General features: G+C 45.3%; 4 protein-coding genes across 4 annotated transcripts; 3 read left to right on the plus strand and 1 right to left on the minus strand.

Annotated features, from left to right (window-relative positions):
- Positions 1-1030: 1030 nt before the first annotated feature.
- On the minus strand, positions 1031-2102 carry JR316_0005879 (uncharacterized protein; the record flags this gene model as incomplete). The annotated part of the gene is made up of 5 exons (XM_047891630.1): positions 1031-1091; positions 1369-1535; positions 1597-1614; positions 1671-1960; positions 2009-2102. The coding sequence occupies 5 exons, from the start codon at positions 2100-2102 to the stop codon at positions 1031-1033; spliced, it is 630 nt and encodes a 209-aa protein (XP_047748979.1).
- A 1658-nt stretch (positions 2103-3760) lies between these two features.
- JR316_0005880 (pH-response regulator protein palA/RIM20) lies at positions 3761-8006 on the plus strand (the record flags this gene model as incomplete). Its single annotated transcript, XM_047891631.1, has 18 exons — positions 3761-3954; positions 4015-4060; positions 4118-4300; positions 4357-4525; positions 4574-4614; positions 4672-4746; positions 4801-4889; positions 4946-5054; positions 5104-5326; positions 5381-5462; positions 5514-5694; positions 5752-5967; positions 6016-6366; positions 6415-6549; positions 6605-6687; positions 6755-6982; positions 7324-7884; positions 7940-8006. The coding sequence occupies 18 exons, from the start codon at positions 3761-3763 to the stop codon at positions 8004-8006; spliced, it is 3033 nt and encodes a 1010-aa protein (XP_047748980.1).
- Positions 8007-9375: 1369 nt separating this feature from the next.
- JR316_0005881 (Alkaline phosphatase H) lies at positions 9376-12540 on the plus strand (the record flags this gene model as incomplete). The annotated part of the gene is made up of 20 exons (XM_047891632.1): positions 9376-9689; positions 9771-9846; positions 9988-10108; positions 10165-10270; positions 10329-10440; positions 10511-10625; positions 10693-10719; positions 10774-10879; positions 10937-11088; positions 11148-11157; positions 11213-11234; positions 11290-11463; positions 11514-11592; positions 11647-11714; positions 11771-11840; positions 11895-12054; positions 12110-12204; positions 12252-12311; positions 12367-12417; positions 12476-12540. The coding sequence occupies 20 exons, from the start codon at positions 9376-9378 to the stop codon at positions 12538-12540; spliced, it is 1983 nt and encodes a 660-aa protein (XP_047748981.1).
- A 579-nt stretch (positions 12541-13119) lies between these two features.
- On the plus strand, positions 13120-16188 carry JR316_0005882 (Spindle pole body-associated protein sad1; the record flags this gene model as incomplete). Its single annotated transcript, XM_047891633.1, has 3 exons — positions 13120-13226; positions 13286-14285; positions 14335-16188. 3 exons carry the CDS (start codon positions 13120-13122, stop codon positions 16186-16188), a joined length of 2961 nt encoding a protein of 986 aa, XP_047748982.1.
- Between the last annotated feature and the right edge of the window lie 353 nt (positions 16189-16541).

Here is a 16541-nt window from a genome sequence, read left to right on the forward strand (position 1 = left end):
GCTCGCTGACTTTGAAAGGCACGCGAACCATTCCTTTTGAAGACGAGTCTAAGATTTGTTGTACAACTTGGGCACTGTAAGGGTACTAGTATGAACACCATTATGTTCCATCTTGGGAATCTGGCGAACTATCATCTATGTCGAAAGATATCAATACCGAGATATATTACTCGAAAAGGCTTCTTCTTAATTATCCAGATATTCGAGTTCCCATTACCTCGGGATTCGGAGGATATTGTCGTCCGGCTTTTAAACAGTGACTTTGAGGTTTAGCTAGACATCCAAAAGTTGCAGGGGAGTTTGATGTACGTCAACGTACGATGACCGTATCGTACCCTTCATCATATTGCTAATAGCCCCCCTTGGAAATTCACATGCTCCCCTTTGCTCACCACTCGCTCCGCAAAACGATATACCAGCCAATAGATCTAGATTGAGGGTCATTTATTTTGTTTGTCACTTCCCGCGACGCTTTGCCCATTTGGAGGCAAAAGGATCCGAATTAATGAACAAAGGCAATGTCGAGAATATATATATATAGGTGTCTGTAACAGTGTATAATTTTTAGTTTCCCGAAGTGGACCTCTGGCAGGGACCATCGACCTGATCTAGAGCGCTCGCCGACATCCAGGGTCCGCGCTCATCACCTTTTATGTCTTGTAAAATCCCTGATAATTAATGGTAAAATTAAAATATTTATCTCCAATGTCGTTTCGAGCTGATAGTTGGGCAGGTGCACTCCATGGAATCAGTGAACTAAATTTATTGGTTTAAGCTATCAAGTAGGGTAGGAACCGATAGAGCAATCCCCTGCTAGAAAGCCTTTGGGATTAAAGTGGCTCCTTTGGATCTGCCGTACTGCGAAGGGTTTGGGGCAGGAAACCTTTCATGTAACCGGATGATCGGCGGCACAATTGGTTTTCAAGGAACTTCCCAGCCCACGTTGAATTCGAACTCTTGAGTCTTTACTCTGTGCGTGTCCCTGGTGAATTGTATTTCCAAGGCTTTCACACATTACCTCATACTACCGTCAACCCTTCGAAGATGTTGCTGTAACATGTCCATTCCGGTCCTTACTTTCTTGGCTGTACCTATCTATACTTTAGATACTGAAATCTCACGCTTTAGATTGCCAGCCTTGGATGGCTCCTTTTCGGAATGGGATATCAAGATGTAAGAAAATATATTAGTTTACCAATAGATACAGTGCTTGAGGAGATGCCAGTCTGATCACAGACTGCACGAAATAGGTAAGAAAGCGTGTACAGTTCCCAATAAGATGGTACGTGTGTGAAACTTTAGCAAGGGCGGACGTGGTCAAGGTTATTTGGGAAGTTGTCTTCCCGCCCGCGACCCGAACAGACATACCTCACCCTAACAAAAGCGCCTGTTACCTGAGTAAGCTTGTCAGAGCCAGTCACTGACACTACAGTGCCAAAAGACATAGCACTCACTGCCTGTACAGCGCCGAGCATAGCAACAACAGTTCCAACTAACCAACCGTAGCCTTCGATGTTGACCTGGACCCGTTGGTTCTATTATCATAAAAATCACATTGAGCGCAGTCGCTAGACAGATCCAATTCGGATGACATACAGTTAAAAAAGTCCTCCACTAAAGAAGGTATTCATCAGTAAAGATTATGAACCGACTTGAAGAAAAAAGCTCACATGGGAAATCAAAGGACCTGTTGCCGACGAATGAGACGTGGTAGGAGGTGGGTAGTAACCTCCAGAAGGATATCCTTGGGGTATAGCCATGCCGTGGGAACCACCGTGATAAGGATGTTGGGCTCCGGGGTAGGCATTGGAATCAACGGGGTAATGGGGAGAACCATTGTGTTGATGAGAGCCATCCGGATAGCGGGGTGCAGCATTTGGGTAGCCGTATTGCGTGTAGTCGGGATTGGAGGAGTCCCGGACACGTCGTGCGTCTAGACGTTGTTCATTTCTAATGACAGCTGAGAAGACAATGAACATCCGTCAAAAAAGCGTATGGGGAAACATACAAGCAGAACAATCTGCTCGGTATACAACATCACCCGTAGCAAGGGAAGCAACGGAGAGGAGGGCGTTCTGGTAGCAGATAAGTTCCTTCGACATTGTAATAACTGTGTGGAGGAGACAAGGGAAGTAGAGTTTTAGTTAATATGTACGTCGGTTTATATACACTCAAAATTGCGGAGCCGTCTAGATTGAAATTACCTTTCTACGGCCTGTTTTTTACGTGAGAGCCAAAACTCTTGTATATTATATCGTATTCGTGCGCGTGACAGGATGTGTCCGAGATAACCTGGTTTGCATATCTATGGCATATTTCAGATCTGGTATTTTTAAAAGCCAAAAGGGGGCACCATTACCACAAATTACGAGATGGCTCCCGAACGAAATGTATAAGCTTTTTTAAGTCCTTCTATGTCGGGATGTGGAATTGCAGTGACACACAAGCTGCGATGTTCCCTGTATATTCGCAGCAAGCCGTCCGGAAAGATGCGTGTGATCAATTTATGAGTTGGCCTGTTCTAGTTGGGTGCAACAACAAATTGGCCAGGATGCGATAAAAAGCCAGGGTTGTCATTTCCACTTCAGGACATGACACTAACCCAGATGCATGGTTATAAGATTGCACGGTATAAGAACGTTGCTTCTACAGAGCTCCAAGTTGTACCATTGCCGGTCTCGATCATTGATTGGTCCAGTAGGCCGTGTTATGGGTACCATTCGGCAAGATTGGGCACAGCATAACGAAATTAAATCCTAGCAGAGCGAGCGGAGATATAGAAAGCATGGCAAGGAACAATTCCACAAGTTGGGTATAATAGTGCTTTCACGGAGCGCACCATCCAACAAGGTTGATTCCGAGGAAGGAAGTACAAGTTCCAGCTACCATTTCTCCGCAATTCCGGTTACCATATTCCAGAAAGCCCTGAGAGGAGTAATTGTAGTGCATGATAATATCTAGTCTCAGCGCAAAGGGGCGGCCAATGATGTGAAACGGAGATAAATCCTAATTGTGGTTGCTGGCAAGGTAAGATTGGGCTCATCAGGAACCAGCACCCCCTTAGGTAAGCAAAAGTTGGCTTACCTCCGAACCTTTTCAACCCTTCTGCACTCACACTATTCTACATTTTTGAACCACAGATATGTAGGTTATGCTTCTTTGAACACATCTGTGGTTTTTTTTTTCAAAAAAATTTTGATCTCAAGAAGTTATAAAGATTTTAATTTTTTTCCTTTTTTTTTAGTCTAACACGTCAGAAATGGTGTTTTCTCGAGTTTGGGAGATTTTCGAAAATTTGACAATGTTCTTTTGGCCGCTTATATAATGGTACACGTGACCACACGTGACAATAAGTCACGCCTAAGTAATACCTCTCAGACTCATTATGGACTTCCAGAGACTACAATTTGACCTCTGAGGTGTAATTCTATTATTGTGGGCATAAAGGCTAGTAGTAAGGATTGTATATGCACATTTATGAATTTTTTTTTTTTAAACTTTTTGTCTGAAACCATTTTCCGTCAACATAACTTTTGATTTTTTTTTCGAGCTGGATTTTGGCCGCTCTTGGCGCCAAGCCCATTGATTACGTAAGGGTGCTGGTTTCTGATGAGCCCAATCTTATGAGCCTGGTGAGGTTAGAATCTTTGGACAGTCACATGATTGCTGATTAGATTGGGCTGACTGACGCGTTTGTTTTCTGTCTTGTTTTTGTACAGCCCTTTCACTGCACCTTAGGTCCGCGTTCGACCACATTACAATGGCTAATTTACTGTCAATACCATTCAAAAAAGCTTATCCAATCGAAATCAAACAGGCTACCAGAGCATATTTATCAAACCAGGGAGGCGCCCACCCAGACCAATTCAAGGAAGATATCAAATCATGGCAAGATCTCAGAAGGGATGGAGTAGGTGGCGTCGTGCATGAAAATCGGGTCGGGGATTCTCTCTTGTAAATCGTCTCGAACCCTTGTATATTCTGTCTCCGAACAAAAATTAACCAAATACACAGGTACCACGCACAGCTTATATCCATTTTGACCAAGTTACCAACGGATGTAAGATAATCGTGCTTTGAAATCTGATCTTCTAGCGACTAATTGCCCCTTCGCAAGATGCAACTCGCAATTTCATATGCTCCTGCTTTCACTCCATCCTCCATTCCGGTCACCTTGAATAATCTTGTTTTCGAACGCGCGTGCCTGTTATTCAACCTAGCTGCTCTTTATTCTCAGCTAGGCAGCGCCCAAGATCGATCAAACAATGACGGTATAAAGGGCGCTGCCGCGAATTACCAGGTACAGCTCCATGTATTAAATTTTGATTTATTCTTCTGAAGGATTCATTTTCTCAGCAAGCAGCCGGGACCTTACTCTACCTCCACTCCGTTGTCCTTCCAAAACTTACCTATTCTCCAAGCGATGAAGAAATCGCTCTTGACCTTTCCACTGATTTCGTAAAGGGCTTGGAGTGGCTTATGCTTGCTCAGGCACAAGAGTGTTCATGGCAAATGGCCAAACTCAGTAAGGTTATGAATCTACTTGCAGTCACCAGAACTAATCCGCTCTAAGATCAGTACAAGAACTCGGTCATAGCAAAAATTGCATCTACGGTATAAAACTCCCCCTGCATACACAGTAATTCAGTGACCAGATGTCTCTATTTATAGGCTGCATCTTTATATCGTTCTGCATCGTCTGCATTCCGAAATGCACCATCTGAAATCAGAGCGCTGCTTCCTTCAGTAAATCAGTTCAATAAGAACCTCAGACCGCTGATTTGACTTTTTCTTCGAAAGGACTGGATACCTCATATCGAGACCAAAGAGCACCATTTCTCATCTGTCGCGGAATACAGGGAAAGCCTCGTTGAATATGAAGCTCGTAGGTCCGAATGTCTTTTTGGTTTTGGCCCCCATCGATAACTCAGAGTAATTGTTCTAGATATGGAAATGAACTAGGGCGATTGGCGAAAGCTCATATCGAAGCCAAACAAGCTTACGATGTTGGTCGACGTGGGAAGGTTGCATCGACAGTCCTTCAAGATGCACAGGTTCGTCTTCTGGATACACGATAACTATTCACCTGAAAAAAAATTTCAGTCTCTTCTAGAAACTGTTAAGAAGAGTGAAGCCCGAGCCCAACGCGACAATGATCTCATTTATCACCAAGATGTCCCATCTCCATCTGCACTTCCACCAATCCAGGAAGCCAAACTTGTAAATTCTACTATCCCTAAAGGACTTCAAAATCCAAGTGGTATTCTTGGCACGCGACATCAACTGTTCAGTAACCTTGCAGGATGGGGTTCCCGCGAGGCGATCAGTAAGTGTTGGCAAACTGTGCCATTGATACAGGCGCTTAGCGTTACTTTAACAGGTATATACAAAGACAGAAAACAAAATCTTATAAAGGATCAAATATTCGACGTGGCACAGGAACTTCAAGATCAGATTGATGAGTATGTGCACCACATTTCTTCCGTTTTTCATTCTTCACATCCCAGCATCAGAGAGCTTCGGAGATTAAACCTTCCATCAGCTTTGGAAGCCCTTGAGCGACCAATTGGGCTTCCCCCAAGTCTCCTTCGGAAGGCAGAAGAAGTGAGATTAGAAGATGGGCCAGCAAAGATAGAGGCATCTATTGAAGACGTTCAAAGACTCGCACGTCAAGATTTGGCTATTCTCGAAGAGGTAAAACAACGACGATGTTTTCCAGGTCGGACACTTTTCTAATCACAAGTATGCCAGGCGCTGGATATTTTAGACACTGAGGCTTCCGAAGATGAAGCCGCCAGAAAAGAGGTCCCACTGAACCGCTTGAAGTCATACGAGGCGAATGTTGAACTTATAGAAAAGTCGAAGAGATATAGAAGCATTCTAACTCAAGCTGCGGAGAGCGATGAAACCGTCCGGCAGAAATGGGATGAATGGGAGGAAAACATATGTGAATTGACGCTTGACGAGGTGATTTATCTCATCATTCGCAAGTAGGCCCTACTCACTTCCGGGCAGGAAATTCTTGAAGCCGCTATTCCATCATCTACCATTTCTTCGGCTGCACAAACAACGCCACAAGGACAAGTAACTCGAACCCATGCCCGCGCTTTGCGTGTGAAGCTTGAAGAACTTGATACACTGCGTCAAGATCGAGATCAAATTCTGCATCGGGCGCAGACTCTGGCTGATGGTGATGATATTCAAGGACGTATAATGCAAGCCGCTGCTGGGTTTGAACGTATGGCAGAGGTTACGCCGGATATGTTTGAGGATATTTTGGATGAAGAGCTTGCTAAATATGATCGATTTATTGTGGAGATGAAAGAAATTCGGAGGAAACAAGATGAAATGATCACGGAGATCAAGGTAACATCAATATTTCAAAAGCACTATAATAAACTCATATGATTACAGAATCTAAACACACAATTTCTAGATTCGAGAAAAGATGACCCCAGTGTCAAAGAGCGCGAAATCGCTTTGCAATCCCTTGACATGGCCTATTCTAAATATAGAGAGATAACTCGGAACTTGGAGGAGGGATTCCAAGTGAGCATTGAAACTTTACACAGCGATTCATGAATCACTACTCAGGCTATTACAGTTCTACAATGATCTTGCTGCGATACTCATCCAATTCAAAGAAGTGTGTAAAGCATGGTGTCACCATCGTAATCAGGAGATTCAGTCAGTCATGATTCATGATAATCCCCATTGTATATACCATCTCTGACTGCATCTTGGATTCGCACAGTGCGTTCACGCGTGCGATGCAATCGATGTCCATAAAGGACGATAAACCCCCGGAAGAAGTATCCTCTGCGAAACCAAAACCAACTCCAACTATGAAGAAAGCACCTGTGGTTCAAAATACCTCTACACGAAAGGCTCCCTTGGGGAAGTCTTCATTGGGTTTACCTGCTATCAATTCGAGTGAATGGGACTTTGAGGAGCTCCCCCTTCCTCCTGGACCTGGAGAAAGGTAAGGGTTTCAGCCAACTAATATATACAATTAAACTATGTACTATACGGGCCAAACTAAATGCATATAATCAAATAAAAACTACACACACCGAGTCGTCAATTGCTTTCAAATTGTTCGCTTTCATGTTTGCAACAGAGTGAAGGGCGTTATTTGCCGAAACTCTGGGGTTTTGATAGATAGATCAATTATCAGATCAATCACGTTCTGACCCACAAACTGCTCTATTATTATAGTTGTACACATTGATTATACCCACAGCAACCTTTATTCCGTTGAGTATTGACTGTCCTTTTTGTTCATATATTATACTCTGACGCTAATATGTCACCTCGCCGAAGAAGTCACGACTCCTCTTCCTCTTCTTCCTCAAATTCATCGTCTAATTCGGACTCGTCGCACAAGAACTATAAGAAAATGGATATGCCTGGTGTTCCTCCCAGATTTCCTGAGGCTAATCGCGAGCACGCTGGCGCACCTCCTCCTTATGCTGGCAACCCTGCACCCCCACCCTCCGGATACAGACTTCCTCTAACAACATCTGCAGCTTTTCCAGATCACTATCAAACTGGACAGCCACCCTTTTACGACGCCGATGGGACATCTCCGATTTTCATTGGATCAGCCTTGTTTGAAAAATCAGTTCATCCATGCAAAATCGGACCTCATCTTCAACCGTTTGCTTCAGTACCCTATGGTGGAGGAGAGCACGGACACCATGGACGATACGATCTCCTTCCATTTAGGCCGGACCAAATGGAATTCGTGCATACCTCTCACGGCAGGATTCCTCCAGGAAGACGACCAGTCGAAGGAGGATACGAAGAGGGTGGTGAAAGACTTTATCATGCTGTTGGGATGGTTAATGGCGTGAAGGTTCCAGGAAAAGCTGGAGAACATCTGTACGTAAACGAGATATCTTGTATACGTTCCCTAGTAATACAAATTATCATGTAGGAATGGCTGCCGACTGGCGTTCGGTGGAGTTGAATACTCTTTGGAGGATAATTATGAGATATTGTAAGTTCTCGATATGATCGTATGCTATCACTGCCTTAGCCTTTTCTCTGTAGATGCTGGAAGTATTAATTGTAACCATTAGCGACACCTCAAAGACACTGGAAACCAATTTCGTCGAACCTTTGCCACATCTCGAATTGTATTCTTGACGCAAAATTGAAGCGTTGTAGAGTTTTGCACTATTAATCTCCATTTTGAATTAGCCTTTTTCAGCATTCAGGTGCCTACACCACCCTCAAGGGAGAAAAAAAGGCAAGAGTGGCTTATCTGTCTTAGCAAATTCAACAACAGCCTTTTATTATCTCAATCCACCAGCATCGACTCTGATAGTTTGCTCAGCAACACTAACGCCTAATCAAGCTTCTCCAGCCTGCTCTCATATGGCGGTCGCCCCTATTCATGCCGATTTTTGCTTTAAACCTTGGGACAAAAATGAATCCAAACTAGAATATTAATTATTCAGCTATTTTGCGGCATAGATGATTCGCTCCTATGTCATCAGACTCATATCTACACACTAGACTCTAGTCTCGAGCTTGAATTTGACTTTCTTGGCACAGTCTTGGGTGCCACTACGTTGTGGCCATGCGCCTGTCGAGCAGGATACCTAAACTTAAACGCTTCTAAAAATAACTGATTTCAGGAGCACATGCTCTCTGGAACCGTTCATAAGTTCAAACCGTACGTGGATCAGCAAATCAGCCTAATATGGGTTTCTGCCTGCCTCTGTCTCTAACAACCTCTACTAGGACACGGTTGAACATTCGGATTCGGTGTAAAATGATGTGATTCAAAAGTTGAGTTGACTCGGAAGCACGTTCGTAATGTTCGCGTGGGTTATTCTGGGTTATCCCAAGGTTAACCCAAGCGGGTTTGCTCTGAGATTCTGCGCATATACCATACTTGTCATCTCTTGACATCGGCAGCGTATATTTCACTTTGTCTTTCAGACCAACTTTGGAAGGACTGGCTCTGTTCTGCCGATTCTTGGGATAGCTCGAAAACCTTTTCACTACCGTCGTGTGACCGCTGAAGGCCACCAAACAGCGGAACGTATGCCGTCATCAATGTGTTTGAACGACTTATCTATCCTCCCTGATGGCGAGCTATATCGATACTACACGGACGATTCGGGGCTTGTACGGTCACTTTCATGTTCTGATTTTCGCTTGTGCACCATTATGCTATCCAGTATCAGCGCGACCACCATATTGTAGCCCCTGGATCGTGAAGTACCATATCCAAAGCGAGCTTGCCAACCGAGTCATCAAAACGTGTGCCGTTCTCTATCGTGGCGGAACGGTAATACATCACATAAAAGCCAGACTATTACTTGCATATCGCATTCTCCTCACTATCCAGCATCCGCAAACATGCCCCCCCGGACTTCGATCCTCTTTTTAGCCCTTGCAGGCGCAGGTATTGTCTCTGCACAAACCTTTCAGAGACTTGGAACATGTCCAACTTTAGGATGTGTTTTCCCTCCTGATCAAACAGACTTTTTGGCTGGCCAACTATTTGACATTCGTCTCGAAGTTCATGCTCCTGTCAATGGTAGCGAAGCTTATAACGGAGGTATCGTGAACGAGAAGTTCAGTTTTTGCATCCAAAGCGGAAAGGGCTCGTGCCAGGATGTTACTACTTTCTTCAAATTGCGGGACCCAGCTTTGGAAAAATGGAGCTTTTCGTAGGTATTTTTTTTTTTAATCCAAGGATTGCAGCGTGCCTGACAGAATTCCTTCATTACTTCATTGTGTTCATATTATAGATACTTCGAGGATCTCTTCGCCAGAGATGCAGGCGAGATAACGGTTGTAAACGTCGCCTCGAAAGCTTACCGTGCTGTACGTTGTTGATTATCACCCCTAATGTAGATCACACGCAATTAACTTGCATTTGAATATTATAAAGCTCTCCTTGACAAAGGTATCATCATCATTCTAACACTTTGCTCTCTTCGCAGTCGCTCATGTATCTATAAATAGCCCGGAACGTACAAGGCGAAGTTGACTTACAACGGCGGTAGTACCACTGTTGCGACTTGGACAGTACGCGAGCCTGCGACACAGCGCAAAGCAAAAAATGTTCTGCTCTTTATTGGCGATGGTGAAAATACTACATCTATCTAGTATTGTCCATTTACTGAGGTTCGTCGTTAAAAGGAATGACACAGCCCATGATCACAGCAGCACGACTAATTGCCCACAAGTCGATTAATGGAAAGTATCAAAGTCTAATGCAAATGGACCAGATGGATAACCTTGGACAGTACGTTCATCCATATCGTTCCGATGCATCACGCAAGGAATTGAAATTTTCATTCCAGTCAAATGACACATTCCGTTGATTCATTTATCACCGATTCCGCAAATTCCGCCACCGCCCTTTACACTGGAAAGAAGTCTTCAGTTAATGCTTTAAATGTTTACGCAGATAGCGTAAGATTTAGTTTCTCTTCTCCATGCACGCACCAAATGAGTTTACTGACCAATTGCAACTTGTCTTTAGTCCAAAAACTCTTTCGACGACCCTAAGATTGAGACTATTGCTGAGCTCTTCCGCAGACGCATTGGTGGCGCCCTGGGGATTGTATCAACAGCTTTCATCGCTGATGCGACTCCAGGTACGAAAAATCGCATTTTCATCATATACGGAAAACATTTGCTGAAACGGACGATTTGTTAATATAGCTGCCCTCTGCGCTCATACCCGTGATCGTACTTAAACTCGTCTATTGTCATCTTGAAGATTCGTTAACATGAGAATTCTAGGTGGCCAGTACGCGGCAGTCGTGACCGAATACCTCTACGGTGCCAGCGCTGTCAACGCTTCTTATGCCTGGCCGACAAGTTGTGACGCCCCTGATGTTATTTTCGGGTAGGAGTTGCACTTTCTCAGTTCTACGAATACTCATTGTTGGCTTCATGGCAATAGGGGTGGAGCTGAACAATTTATCGCTGGAAAAGGATCCCCAAATGGCACCGACTTTTACAAGGCGTTCGAAACGAAAGGCTACAATGTTATCTACAGCAACACAGAGCTGAAGAGTGCCCCTGTTAAAGAAAAGACGCTGGGCATCTTCTCCAGTGAGTACTTTTCCATCAATCCACAGTGGCTCGTGATTTTGAACCCTTTTTGTCTACAGCTGGAAATATGTGCGTCGTAAATTTACGGAGACCCATCTGTTGTCTAAGTTTTTCGGCTATACAGGGCCAAATGGATTGATCGTAATGTAAAGTCTTATGTCCTACACAGATGAACAATTTGATTGAGAATGACATCTGTAGGTTTTGACCGAAAATCTTAACGGATTGAAAAATAGCCCAACAGGAGACGGCTCTGACGCCACTGACCAACCCGGGTTGAAGGATATGACACTGAAAGCCATTGATATTCTACAGGCCAGAACCAAGAGGAATTCGGGATGGTTCATGATGTCCGAGGCTGCTAGTATCGATAAGGTGAGGAAGAGCCATCTATGTATTAATTTCCTTCTCACGACCGATCGCAGATGATGCACGCTCTTGACTATGACCGCGCATTGGGAGAACTCCTCGAACTTGACGATACCATCCGAGCGTCTATTGCCCGTGAGCCCAATTTGGTCATGTTGTTGCCTTATAGAGCCTTAATTGTTCTGTTAGATCTGAAGAAAATAGGCGAATATGAGAATACTTTAATTGTAGTCACAGCTGATCATGGTCATGGCTTCGTAAGGAGCATCGCATTCTTGTTATTGTTTAGTTTTGCTTAATTTTTATGATTTAGGACGTTTTTGGTGGGGCTGATACTAAATATATTGCTGCCCAAAGGGACGATAGGTCAAAGCGAGGGGGTGGTATGCATTTTTTCCATTTCAGCGCAATTATCTATTCAATTTCTGTTCATGTAGTCGGCACTTACGGCGAGTCTGGCCTTAGTGGATATACTGTGTCTGAAGGTTCCCTTCCCAACAACAACACCATTGTATACGGGAGCCAAGGTCCAAATTTCCCTGTGCAATGGAACCCACGATACACCTATGCTGCGGGCTTCGGGGCAAACCCTGATCAGTCAGGCGCTTGTTGACTATTTCAGGAGAAATGAATGGCTGATATAATTGTTTAGCCGTGAATCCTATGTCCTCAATACGGAAGGTCCCCGTGTAGCTACTGTTTCTTCTCCAGAGGGTATTGTGGTAAACCCTACCGACAATGTTGACGGTCTGTCGCCCTATTACGTTTGCTTTCTAATACTCACTTCTTCCCAGGTTTTAATGTTGGAGGAACTATCGGTACCACCGAAAGCCAAGGCGTTCACTCGCTACAAGGTACGCGTGTCCATTTCGCAACAAGAGCAAAACTGATGCAAGTGACCGTTGTCAGATGTTTCTGTATTCGCTAATGGACCTGGATCAGAAGCATTCCGCGGCGTCTGTGAGTTCATCCCTAAAGCCCAACAACGTAAATACTAATGCAACTGATGGCTTCATAGACAGCGCTGTAGACATTTTCTTCAAGATGGCGGATGCTCTTGCCCTCGGCAGAGCTAATAATTAGAAAAGCCTTACAGGGGCTATAAGCATCTATGCTCATATCTGGGCAAAACATACAGGACATACCATGTAGTTGTACTGGAAATGATACCTAAAGCTAAACCTAATAGACACGATGTTTGGTCACTAATGATAGTAAATATCATAATGGATCGCACCAAGCTCGCACTGAACAATAAGGCATTTTGTGGATAAGCTAAAGATGGAGTGTGGCGCAGGACCATAAGAATTCAGACGTTGACCAGGTTTCTGGACAACGTGGCATCGTGACCAGCCGCAACACAAGACATGATTGTTCCGCATGGACGTATCAACAAGGACGCGACGCGTTGCGCGGGAACAATGTTGTCAGGCATTGTTTTGCGGAACAATGCACGTGTTGAGGGAGCAGCCAAATAGGCGCAAATAAAGTAACGCGCCTTGATCTTGGTTTGGGCACGTTTTGCGATTCCTCTTTACACTCTTCACCCATCACCGCGAAATAGTTCCCGATTCCTCTTATCTCAATCCCCGTCACATTTCATTTCCAACATCAACCTGCCTCTAGTCGTGTGTATACATCTCAATAGCTTGAAAGTGTTACATGTCATTTTCGGGCACACCTTTAGGTCAAGGCAGGCGTCTCGATCATAGTACTTTTCTCGGTAAACCCCCATCGAACGGGAGCACACAACCATCCTACGCATACGGGTATGTCATTCCCACATTTTCCTTCAGGCCTGTCTCATCAAGTACTATGCCACCTGTAGCGCACCAGCGCTCGGTTCTAGATCCCCTCCGAAACCTGTATCTCCCTCTCGGGACAGAAGTAGGGCTCTCGACTCGGAATCAGGGCACGAAGACAACGAACCCGCCCTACAACGCTTTGCTCGGCTTAAACAGCGAGAATCAGCGACTGGCATTATCTCACGTCCAGGCGGCCCAAAAACAACCACAGAATCTCTCAAACCAGACAAGTGGCCCTATAAGGACACATCCGTCAACATTGCCAACGCCTTTGTCCAGGCAGCAAGCGGTGCTGACATGTCTTCGTCATATACCAATCCCCACAACGCATCATGGGCTTCATCCCGGGGTGATAAGGCCCCCCTTCCGCGCAGTACATCGGAAGACTATGAAAACCATGTCCACCATGCCAACAAAAGACTCGCTCCCCCTCCAGATAAACTCGGACGTGCACCTACTACTACCAGAAAACCCCCCTCAAAGGCCGGTTCATCCTTGCACGTGCCAGATTCTGAGGAGGAAGCCAATACATCTGGTCGGGCAAAAAGTCCTCTACTGGAACACGGCCTATCCTTCGCTAAACAGGCGTTAGGAGCTGCTGCGTTTTACGTTCGACAACAATCTCGCGAACCAGAGAACCTGTCAAACGAACATCCACCCCCCAATCCTGGAAATGGTGCCACGAATACCAATGGCAACGATTCCAGTTATGACTATGCTGCAGAGGAGCAGGACTTCCAAGCGTCGAAACGTAACGCGCCCAAACGTGGTCGTATATCAGTCGACAATAAGGCATACAAACCATCATTATCGGATGATGAGTACTCAGAATATTCAGACGATGATGGAAAGAAAAGAAGAAAGAGGAAGTCGAAGAAAGGTCCAAGCGGAGGCCCATTAACCACACTTCCTGTTGTAGCGGCCGACAAGAGAAGGAGGAGAAAAGGTCAAGGCTCCAAGCCCAATGCCGGAGGTCAAGACGAATCTGAAAGCGATAGTGATGAGAATACTCAAACAGAAAGCGTAAGGTCGCCTATCTGCCTGATAATTCTTTCTTTGACTTGTTCTTCAGGTATTGCAATCTGCCCAGCAGCGCGCATCATTAACACGAACATCAAATCCCCCTGTGTCACGAGGATCAGTTTCACGGTTGTCTCAAGAACCTCCAGAGTATAATGGGGATGATTCGTTAATTTCAGCCAATCAAGGTCTGGAATCAATACCAGAGATCGACGAGAATGCTTTGCCTACAGAACCTATACGACAATCTTCGCAACCACGACGAGGAAGATCACGGACGCCGGCACCGCATGCTATTCCACGGTCTTTTTCTGTGGGAGGTCTGCTTGGTACCATCGTTCATATTTTCATTAAATTATCACTGTGGATTGTTTCTGGCGTTCTTTCTGCTCTCAACATGCTTTCTTTCCTTTTTGGTCAAGTTTTTGGCACAACGTTCGACATTGTCCTACGGCGGCCCATAGGATGGGCATGGAGTGTGAGCCATCTTGGAAAATACGTGATACCCGGCCTGGTTATGGTCTCTGCATGGTATATCCTTCAAAATGATCCTTTATCTTCGTATCTGCCCAGCCTCTCCTTCCCTTCGCGCACACCCATTGCCCCGCCCCCATCAAACGTTGTCGATCTCGCCAATCGGATTCTTCGTTTAGACACGCTAATGCTCGAAATTTCCAACGAACTCAAGGGAATTAAGCACAAGGTGGATGACAGTGTCAAGAGACAGGCGGAAATATTGGGCAGCCTCAGTATAACGGAAGACCGTCTTTCCTCGAAAGTAAAGAACGTCGCGGACTCGGACGCCAAAGCGAGGGAGGATGTTACGAGGACAATTCGTGGGGTCCAACAGCACGTAGAAGTTCTTCAGTCGCAACTTGTCATCCAGCAAAAGTTGCACGAAAAGGAAAAGGAACAAAGAACTTCGGCGGCAAGCGGTAGTGATGAAGATGCGAGGGCGCAGATCAGGATTCTGGAGGAGAAACTTGCTAATGTGCAAGGAAGCATTCAGGAAGCTCTTGAACTTGGCAAGAAAGCAATCGCTGCTGTCCCCGTCGCAGTACCTGCTGCACAATCAGGCCCTGCTTGGTGGAACAAGATTACTCATGGGTCTGATTCCAAGTCGACTTTACAAATCAAATCTGCAGACGGGCAGGACGTCACTGGATTGGTCTCGCAGATGGTCGACTCTGCAGTGTCGAGGATGAGCAAGGACACTGTAGCCAAGGCTGATTATGCCTTGTTCTCCGGCGGAGCTGTCGTTATTCCTCGCTTGACATCACCTCTTATGGAGATCAGACCACGCGGCCTCTCGAGCAAAATATTCGGTCTTTTCAGCGGTGGTGCGACATATGTGTCCCGGCCGCCTACTAAGGCTCTTCATCCAGATATGCATAATGGACAATGTTGGCCTTTCGCCGGTACCCATGGCCGTCTGGGAGTTGCACTGGCTTTCCCAATACACATCGAAGAGTTTACAATCGACCATATCGCGAAGGAATTGGCGTATGAGATGCTTGCTGCACCGAGGGACATGGAGGTTTGGGGTATGGTGGAAGGCAAGGAGAATGTTGAACGTGTCAGCGCTTGGAAAGCTGATCGCGCAGCTCGTGCGGAAGCAGGCGAAGAGGAATCGGTACATGACAGTATTCCATACCCCTCAGAACTACCCAAGAACCCTGAATTCGTGCGCCTGGCTAACTTCACGTACGACATCAATGCCCCGAGCAATGTGCAGACGTTCTCTGTGGACCCGGAAATCAAGGAACTTGGTATTGATGTTGGAATTGTAGTTCTTCGGGTGCTCAATAACTGGGGAAGGGACGAGTTTACCTGTCTCTACCGATTCCGTGTGCATGGAGAGCGCATAGGACCAGCTATTCCTAAGCCTCTGTTAGAGAATTCATAACCAGGTTGTTGTGGTATGGATTTTGTACAGATAAACAGGATAGGACGGATGATATCCCCGGCTACTCTTCATGACTTTAACGACGTTTATTTGTTTATCACTTCTCCCTCCGCCCGCGACACAAAACACCATCTCTCTTCCTAATATCTATTTTTTTTACTTTTCATTTTCATTATTACGTATTTGATGTTGCAGTTTCCGATCTTCTTTTTCTCTCCCTCGCTGTATTTTGGGCTTGCTAGCTTTTCACCTGAACTATCCGTCTTTACCTCGATGCACTGTGTTATTACCATCTCATTCACATCTTTATCGTACTGCTGTCTTCGCATCACCCACCACGACACTCCTTGACG

This window comes from Psilocybe cubensis, chromosome 5, assembly GCF_017499595.1.
Source record: "Psilocybe cubensis strain MGC-MH-2018 chromosome 5, whole genome shotgun sequence".
In the NCBI taxonomy this organism is placed as follows: Eukaryota; Fungi; Basidiomycota; class Agaricomycetes; order Agaricales; family Agrocybaceae; genus Psilocybe; species Psilocybe cubensis.